General features: G+C 56.4%; 1 protein-coding gene across 1 annotated transcript in view; it reads left to right on the top strand.

Annotated features, from left to right (window-relative positions):
* pkd1a (polycystic kidney disease 1a) overlaps positions 1–10,000 on the top strand; it is a 66,079-nt gene that overhangs the window by 50,949 nt on the left and 5,130 nt on the right. The window contains 19 exon segments of the mRNA XM_068750915.1: positions 857–1,025; positions 2,704–2,968; positions 3,039–3,234; positions 3,314–3,484; positions 3,546–3,689; positions 3,770–3,980; positions 4,053–4,179; positions 4,254–4,364; positions 6,046–6,095; positions 6,176–6,390; positions 6,475–6,553; positions 6,660–6,775; positions 7,183–7,385; positions 7,561–7,755; positions 8,168–8,307; positions 8,860–9,087; positions 9,203–9,325; positions 9,526–9,697; positions 9,778–10,000. The exon segment at positions 9,778–10,000 is cut by the window's right edge and continues 65 nt beyond it. Of these exon segments, the coding sequence (XP_068607016.1) occupies positions 857–1,025; positions 2,704–2,968; positions 3,039–3,234; positions 3,314–3,484; positions 3,546–3,689; positions 3,770–3,980; positions 4,053–4,179; positions 4,254–4,364; positions 6,046–6,095; positions 6,176–6,390; positions 6,475–6,553; positions 6,660–6,775; positions 7,183–7,385; positions 7,561–7,755; positions 8,168–8,307; positions 8,860–9,087; positions 9,203–9,325; positions 9,526–9,697; positions 9,778–10,000 (3,138 nt within the window).

Below are 10,000 nucleotides of genomic sequence, written 5' to 3' on the forward strand. Positions count from 1 at the left end.
TCCATCCTTCCATGCATGCATCCATGCATCAATCCTTCCATGCATGCATCCATGCATCAATCCATCCATGCATCCTTCCATGCCTGCATCCATGAATCAATCCATCCATGCATCAATCCATGCATGCATCCATGCATCAATCCATCCATGCATCCTTCCATGCCTGCATCCATGAATCAATCCATGCATCCATCCTTCCATGCATACATCCATACATCCTTCCATGCATGCATCCATGCATCAATCCATCCATCCATCCTTCCATGCATGCATCCATGCATCAATCCATCCATGCATACATCCATACATCCTTCCATGCATCAATCCATGCTTCCATCTATCCATGCATCCATCCTTCCATCCACCCATCCATGCATGCATCCATCCATCCACCCTTCCATCCATCCATCCTTCCATGCATCATCCATTCATTCATCAATCCATGCATACATCCATACATCCTTCCATGCGTCAATCCATGCTTCCATCCATCCATGCATCCATCCTTCCATCCACCCATCCATGCATGCATCCATCCATCCACCCTTCCATCCATCCATCCTTCCATGCATCCACCCAACGAGGAGCCACTGGTGCTGAGGGGAGCCGAGATCGCTGCCATGGGGCAGGGGAAGCTAACAGCACCCTTCCATCCACCCATCCATCCATCTGCATCCATCATCCCACATCCATGCATGCATCCATCCATCCACCGTCGCATCCATCCATGCTTCCATCCATCCATGCATCCATTCATCCTTCCACCATGCATCCATGCATCCATCCATCCATTCATGCATCCATCCATCCTTCCATGCATCCATCCAGCTTCATCTTTTTTCCTCTCCTACTCCAGATACCGGAGAGGATGAAGGTGAAGAGGATGAGGAGGAGCCATTTATAAGAGCCTACCTTCATTCACATGAAGGACCCGATGAGTTCAACTGCACAGACAGGAAACGCATCACGCTCACGATGACCAGGGATGAAGACCACAGGAAATACACCTTCTTCCTGTCTCCAGAGTAAGAGGATCGTTCACCCTGCAGAACCAACAAACTAGAACCCAGAGCTCCTCCCACCTGTCCGTCTCGTTATCCGGGTCCACTGGGTTCTGTCTTAGAGACGCTTAACAGCCCAACACTCCAACAGCCCAACACTCCAACACTCCAACAGCCCAACACTCCAACAGCCCAACAGCCCAACAGCCCAACACTCCGACAGCCCAACAGCCCAACACTCCAACACTCAGACAGCCCAACACTCCAACACTCCAACAGCCCAACAGCCCAACACTCCGACAGCCCAACACTCCAACAGCCCAACACTCCAACAGCCCAACACTCCAACACTCAGACAGCCCAACACTCCAACACTCAGACAGCCCAACACTCCAACAGCCCAACACTCCGACAGCCCAACAGCCCAACACTCCAACACTCAGACAGCCCAACACTCCAACAGCCCAACACTCCGACAACCCAACAGCCCAACACTCCAACAGCCCAACACTCCAACAGCCCAACACTCCTACAGCCCGACACTCCAACACTCCAACACTCCAACAGCCCAACACTCCAACAGCCCGACAGCCCAACACTCCAACAGCCCAACACTCCAACAGCCCGACACTCCAACAGCCCAACACTCCAACAGCCCAACACTCCAACAGCCCGACACTCCAACACTCCAACAGCCCAACACTCCAACAGCCCGACAGCCCAACACTCCAACAGCCCAACACTCCAACAGCCCGACACTCCAACAGCCCAACAGATCAACACTCCAACAGCCCAACACTCCAACAGCCCAACACTCCTACAGCCCGACACTCCAACACTCCAACACTCCAACAGCCCAACACTCCAACAGCCCGACAGCCCAACACTCCAACAGCCCAACACTCCAACAGCCCGACACTCCAACAGCCCAACACTCCAACAGCCCAACACTCCAACAGCCCGACACTCCAACACTCCAACAGCCCAACACTCCAACAGCCCGACAGCCCAACACTCCAACAGCCCAACACTCCAACAGCCCGACACTCCAACAGCCCAACAGATCAACACTCCGACAGCCCAACACTCCGACAGCCCAACACTCCAACACCCAGACAGCCCAACACTCCAACAGCCCAACACTCCGACAGCCCAACAGCCCAACACTCCAACACTCAGACAGCCCAACACTCCAACAGCCCAACACTCCGACAACCCAACAGCCCAACACTCCAACAGCCCAACACTCCGACAGCCCAACACTCCTACAGCCCAACACTCCAACAGCCCAACACTCCGACAGCCCAACAGCCCAACAGCCCAACACTCCGACAGCCCGACCCCCCGACAGCCCAACACTCCAACAGCCCGACAGCCCAACACTCCAACACTCCTACAGCCCAACACTCCAACAGCCCGACACTCCAACAGCCCGACAGACCAACACTCCGACAGCCCAACACTCCGACAGCCCAACACTCCGACAGCCCAACACTCCAACAGCCCAACACTCCAACAGCCCAACACTCCGACAGCCCAACACTCCAACAGCCCAACAGCCCAACACTCCGACAGCCCAACACTCCGACAACCCAACACTCCGACAGCCCAACAGCCCAACACTCCAACACTCAGACAGCCCAACACTCCAACAGCCCAACACTCCAACAGCCCAACACCGCGTTCATCCTCTGTCCTGCAGGCTGTACGACACAACACTGGACTACTTCATCAACGTCAGCACTGCCTGCAGCCCCGCCTCTCGTCCCGCCGGCGTCCGTTTGGAGGTGGGGGTGTTTGCGTCTCTCTGTCAGTACTTCAGTGAGAGTGAAAAGCAGTGGCGGACCGACGGCATGGTGCCTCTGGCCGAAACCAACGCCAGCAGAGCCGTTTGTCGGACCACGCACCTCACGGCGTTCGCTGCAGGCCTGTTTGTCCCGGCCAACGCCGTCACCTTTAAACCACCGGTCAGTGTCACCGCAGCAAACACTTCCTGTTTGCCTTGGCCTGCTGACCGAGCCGTTTCCTGTCACCCAGGAGCGACCCGGGGCACCGAGCCTGGTGGTCTTGTTGGTGTGTGTGCTGGGTTTACTGAGCTACGTGGTGTCGGCTGCCATCCTGCACAAGCTGGACCAGCTGGACCTACGTCGGGCCGGCGTGGTTCCGCTCTGCGGTCAGGATGGACTCTTTAAGTACGAGATCCAGGTGAAGACCGGCTGGAGCCGAGGGGCCGGTGAGTCCGGGGTCGTGTACTGGTTTGAGGGGTCTTCCCAGTCGCTACAGGTTACTGTACCAGAATGATTGACCTGCAGGCACCACGGCCCACGTGGGAATCAGCCTGTATGGACGGGAGTCTCGCAGCGGTCACCGCCATCTCGACAGCAGGGGGGCCTTCACACGGAACGCCCTTGACATTTTTCATGTTGCCACGGATACCAGCCTGGGCAGCATCTGGAGAATACGGATCTGGCATGACAACAAAGGTACAGCCGACACATTCGATCAGCGAGTTCACCATAACCGCCATGCTTCACCCGTCCTCAGGTCTGTCCCCGGCGTGGATGCTGCAGTACGTCTTGGTCAAAGACGTACAGACAGGAAGCAGCTGCTACTTCCTGGTAGAGGAGTGGCTGTCGGTTGACAACGAGAGGACTGACGGACGAGTGGAGCTGGAGGTGGAGGCCTCAGGTAGAGCGCCCCGCCGTGTCCTCCACAGTCCACCCACGTTTATGGTTTGTTCACGCCACGTGTCACTCCGTTTACTTCAGAGGAGGCGGTGCTTCGTCAGCTGCCCCGCCTCCTGTGGTGTGAGCTGCAGAGGGCGCTGTGTGAGAGTCATCTGTGGCTGTCGCTGTGGGAGCGGCCCCCCCGCAGCGCCTTCACCCGCCTGCAGAGGGCCACCTGCTGTGCTGTGCTGCTGCAGCTCTTCCTATTGGCTAACGCCGTGTGGTACAGCACTGTGGTGGATCAGAGATACAGGTAGCACACCTGCCCGCCCACCTCACGCTTCCCTCCTCCTGCTGGCCATTGACTCGACCTCCTCCGCTGCAGCCGTCGGCCGGTGTCCCGGTTCACGTCTTTGAATGGAGAGACGGTGGCAGTGGGCGTGGTCACCTGTCTGATCGTCTACCCTCTTTACCTGCTCGTCTTCACCCTATTCAGGATGAGCCGCAGCAAGGTAATACACACCTGAACAAAGGAACACGATAGAAGTTGTGTCAGTTGTGTTATCTCTGTGTGTGCGTGCGTCAGTGTGTGTCTGTGGAGCAGGTGCCTCCTCAGGTGGATCAGGAGTCGGTGGAGATCGATGACTTCCTGGACGACTCCATCGCTGGAAGCTCTTTTCTGTTCTTTAACGGCGAGGTAGAGTCTGTTCTAGAAAATAAAAAACTCATCCATTCATCCATCATCCATCCTCCATCCATCCGTCCATCATCCGTCCATTCATCCATCCGTCCATTCATCCATCATCCATCCTCCATCCATCCGTCCATTCATCCATCCTCCATCCATCCGTCCATCATCCATCCATTCATCCATCCATCCTCCATCCATCCGTCCATTCATCCATCCGTCCATTCATCCATCCGTCCATTCATCCATCATCCATCGTCCATCATCCGTCCTCCATCCATCCGTCCATCATCCGTCCATTCATCCATCCGTCCATTCATCCATCCTCCATCCATCCGTCCATCATCCGTCCATTCATTCATCCGTCCATTCATCCATCCGTCCATCATCCGTCCATTCATCCATCCGTCCATTCATCCATTCATCCATCCGTCCATTCATCCATTCATCCATCGTCCATCATCCGTCCTCCATCCATCCGTCCATCATCCGTCCATTCATCCGTCCATTCATCCATCCGTCCATTCATCCATCCTCCATCCATCCGTCCATCATCCGTCCATTCATTCATCCATCCGTCCATCCATCCGTCCATTCATCCATCCGTCCATCCATCCGTCCATTCATCCATCCGTCCATTCATCCATCCTCCATCCATCCGTCCATCATCCATCCATTCATCCATCCGTCCATTCATCCATCATCCATCCTCCATCCATCCGTCCATTCATCCATCCGTCCATTCATCCATCCATCATCCGTCCATTCATCCATCCGTCCATTCATCCGTCCATCATCTGTCCATTCATCCATCCGTCCATTCATCCATCCGTCCATCCATCCGTCCATTCATCCATCCGTCCATTCATCCATCCATCCGTCCATCATCCGTCCATTCATCCATCCGTCCATCCATCCGTCCATTCATCCATCCGTCCATTCATCCATCCTCCATCCATCCGTCCATCATCCGTCCATTCATCCATTCGTCCATTCATCCATCCGTCCATTCATCCATCCTCCATCCATCCGTCCATCATCCGTCCATTCATCCATCCGTCCATTCATCCATTCATCCATCCGTCCATTCATCCATCATCCATCGTCCATCATCCATCCTCCATCCATCCGTCCATTCATCCATTCATCCATCCGTCCATTCATCCATCATCCATCGTCCATCATCCATCCTCCATCCATCCGTCCATTCATCCATCCGTCCATTCATCCATTCATCCATCCGTCCATCCATCCGTCCTCCATCCATCTGTCCATCATCCGTCCATTCATCCATCCATCATCCGTCCATTCATCCATCATCCATCGTCCATCATCCATCCTCCATCCATCCGTCCATTCATCCATTCATCCATCCGTCCATTCATCCATCATCCATCGTCCATCATCCATCCTCCATCCATCCGTCCATTCATCCATCCGTCCATTCATCCATTCATCCATCCGTCCATCCATCCGTCCTCCATCCATCTGTCCATCATCCGTCCATTCATCCATCCATCATCCGTCCATTCATCCATCCATCCATCCGATCTGACCCAGAGCTCATGTCCAGAGGTGAGAGGAGGAGCGTAGACCGACCGAGCTCCTCCTCCCCCCCCCCCCTGGTTCCCTGAAACGCCCCGGTTCAATATAAATGATGCACCCCCCCCCCCTCCCTTCTGTTCCACAGAGCAACTCGGAGGAAACCAACGTGGACCCGCCCACTCCGTCAAGCAGAAGGTGAGTTCAGCACGCTGTGATGTCACAGGTGGGAGGAGACGATTGGCTACAGAGAGGACCAACGTTTAAACGGTTCTCAGTGTGGAGAGTTGGGCCACGACCGAGGAAGAGACGGAGGACCAGGATTGGCCGGATCTCTTGACTGAAGTGTCTGGTGTGGGAGGAGCTGGTCATGGGGCGGGGCTGTTGAGGCTGAAGAGGGGTCAGGGGAGCAGACACCTGGGCGTCAACATGACCTTCAACCCGGCGGACGAGGAGGGGGCCGACCAGCGCATCAAGTATTTCACCTCCTCAGGTAGGGGGGTGAACAGGTGGTGTTCATGGAGGTTCTGCTCGGGTTCTGCTCGGGTTCTGCTCAGGTTCTGTGGTTCCCCAACAGACGAGGATCTGATCAAGCACATCCTGACGGACGGACAGAACTTCTTCCCTCAGGCAGACGAGAGTGAGATGGCCGACCTGTAAGTCCGATTCGCTCCACCGGCTTTACCTGGCACAGGTGCAAGAGTTTACTCTGTGTGTGTGTGTGTCTGTGTGTGTGTGTGTGGGGGGGGGGGGGGTCTTCAGGTCCAGCATCTTTGGAGATAAGACTGAGGTGATTCTCCTTCAGAAGCTGAACGAGCCTCTTCCTCTCGAACCCGTGAGAAGAGACCCCCCGAAAACCGCCTTCACCTCCAACACAGGTGTGTGTCTGTGTGTGTGTGTGTGTCTCTGTGTGTCTCTGTGTGTCTGTGTGTGTGTGTGTGTGTGTCTCTGTGTGTCTCTGTGTGTCTCTGTGTGTCTGTGTGTGTGTGTGTGTGTGTGTGTCTCTGTGTGTCTCTGTGTGTCTGTGTGTGTGTGTGTGTGTCTCTGTTTGTGTGTTTGTCTCTGTTTGTGTGTGTGTCTCTGTGTGTGTGTGTGTGTGTGTGTGTGTCTCTGTTTGTGTGTTTGTCTCTGTTTGTGTGTGTGTCTCTGTTTGTGTCTGTGTGTGTGTCTGTGTGCGTGTCTGTGTGTGTGTGTCTCTATTCATGGGGGAACTCTGGAGTGTGTGTAACACGTGAAATGTTACGTGACTCATCTCAGAAGTGTGTGTTTGTTCCCCCCGGTCCAGTGGTGACAGATGTGTGTCGTCCCAGGCGGTTCCCCCCCTGGTGTGGGCGGGCCGCCCTCTGGGGCAGCTGGGCGGGGCTGCTTGTGGCCGGCGGGCTTTCGGTTTGGGCGGGCAGCGGCTTCGGCCCCGGCGTGGCCGTGCTCTGGTTGATCTCCTGCTTCACCAGCTTCTTGTGTTCCTGCCTGCTGCTGGAGCCCGTCAAGGTGAGACACACCTGTGTCCTGCTAGCATGCAGGTTAGCGGTAGCTCATTCCAGCTGGAGTAACAGAAACAGGTCGGTCCGTTCGGGTTCTGGATCAGGTAGAAACCCAAACCATCAGCATCAGACTGAAGCTTGTGAACCTGAACAGGTGTCCTCAGGTGTCCTCTTGTCCACAGGTGTTGTGTGAGGTCATCTACTACGCAGTGTTGGTGCGACGCCTTCGCCCAGAGGACCAGGACGTGCTGGTGGAGTTCCCCCGGGTGGAGAGGGTCGTGCAGCGGGTGCCCAGGGTGAGACCGCCTCAGGGCTTCGCCCTGTCTCAGGCCCGCCATCAGGCCCGGAAGGTCCACGTGCTGCACGGCATGCTGAAGGTGAGCAGCACCCGGGCCCCGGCCCAGAGGCCTTTAGGTCCCTCAACACGCACGCCGGGGCCCGGCCCAGAGGCCTTTAGGTCCCTCAACACGCACGCCGGGGCCCGGCCCAGAGGCCTTTAGGTCCCTCAACACGCACGCCGGGCCCCGGCCCAGAGGCCTTTAGGTCCCTCAACACGCACGCCGGGGCCCGGCCCAGAGGCCTTTAGGTCCCTCAACACGCACGCCGGGCCCCGGCCCAGAGGCCTTTAGGTCCCTCAACACGCACGCCGGGCCTCGGCCCAGAGGCCTTTAGGTCCCTCAACACGCACGCCGGGCCCCGGCCCAGAGGCCTTTAGGTCCCTCAACACGCACGCCGGGCCTCGGCCCAGAGGCCTTTAGGTCCCTCAACACGCTCTCTTCTGCTTTGTAGAGTTTCCTGGTTTACATGTTCTTCCTGTTGGTGGTTCTGCTCCTCAACTACTCCGACTCCAGCAGAGACACACACAGCCTGAGGCTGCAGGCGCAGCTGCAGGAGGTGCTACACACACCTGAGGAGCGCAGCATCAGCAGGTACACACCTGTCCTGTCCTGACACACACACACACACACAGGTACATACCTGTCCTGACAGACACACACACACACACACAGGTACACACCTGTCCTGACAGACACACACACACACACACAGGTACACACCTGTCCTGACAGACACACACACACACACACAGGTACACACCTGTCCTGTCCTGACACACACACACACACACACGTACACACCTGTCCTGTCCTGACACACACACACACACACACAGGTACACACCTGTCCTGACAGACACACACACACACACACAGGTACACACCTGTCCTGACAGACACACACACACACACACAGGTACACACCTGTCCTGACAGACACACACACACACACACAGGTACACACCTGTCCTGACAGACACACACACACACACACAGGTACACACCTGTCCTGTCCTGACACACACACACACACACACGTACACACCTGTCCTGTCCTGACACACACACACACACACACAGGTACACACCTGTCCTGACAGACACACACACACACACAGGTACACACCTGTCCTGTCCTTCTAGCCGGGACGATGTTTTGGTGTGGTTGAACCATTCCCTGTTGCCGCGGGTGCTGGATGACTCCGCCCTCCTGAGGGACACAGGAAGCGTCCTGCTCGGGACGGTCCGGATCCGTCAGACCCGGGACACCGGGGGTGAGTTCATCAGCCGATCCACAGAATGAAGAACAGCGACGTTTACTGTGACACGGTTCTCCATCTGCAGGTTCTGGGATCAGAACTGGAGCTGGACGCTCTGAGAATCTCTCTGGTTCCGACGATCCCAACACAAACGGGTGAGGAAGACTTGAAGAGGCGTTCAGCGAGGGACCATCCCGTCATCGTGAACGTGTGTTCTGTGTTTGTAGGGCGTGGCGTTTGGGCCGGACTCGGGTGAACAGCAGGTGGGACACCCAGCAGCTGAACAGAAGCCTGGAGGAGGCGTCCTCCTCCTTACAGCACCTGCAGCAGCTGGGCTGGCTGGACCACAGGTAGACAAGAAACCCCCCGGCGTCCCAGATACTCCATGAACTAGTACGCATGGTACTGATCCAGGGGTGGGTACCCCCCACTGAGTCATCAGAGGGGCGGTGCTTTCTTTACCACTGATCCCGTTTTGTCCCGCATCAATAAAACCTGGTGTGAAACCTCCAGACTCCTCCTTCTGATCCGCTTCTCCGTGTCGTCCCAGGACCGGCGCCGTGTTTGTGGAGTTCTCACTCTACAACATCAACACGGACCTCCTGGCCGTCCTCTCCTTCCTGTTTGAGTTTCCGGTTTCTGAGCGTGCCCAGTCCAGCCTGGAGCTCCTCATCATCAGTCTGTGGCCAATCACGGGCCTGGACCTGCAGCTGCTTCTCATGGTGAACCCGCCAGCCCGTCTGAACCTCCGTCCCATTTACCATCTCTAACCGGCTCGTCTTCTTGGTTTCCTGTCTTCCAGGCGGTCCTCCTCACCCTGGTCTTATACTTCCTGGTACGGGGTCTGATGGACTTCCTCAGAGAAGGCGGGGCATCCCTCCTGTCGTCCTGGAGACTGCTGGGGATCTGCAAACTGACCCTAGCAGTGTCTGTGTGCGGGCTGCACCTGAGCCGCTGCACCATGGCCTCGCAGCAATGGGCCCATTACCTGAAGTACCGGGACGCGTTCACAGACTTCCACCCCC

This window comes from Brachionichthys hirsutus, chromosome 17 (genome assembly GCF_040956055.1).
Source record: "Brachionichthys hirsutus isolate HB-005 chromosome 17, CSIRO-AGI_Bhir_v1, whole genome shotgun sequence".
NCBI classification, from domain to species: Eukaryota; Metazoa; Chordata; class Actinopteri; order Lophiiformes; family Brachionichthyidae; genus Brachionichthys; species Brachionichthys hirsutus.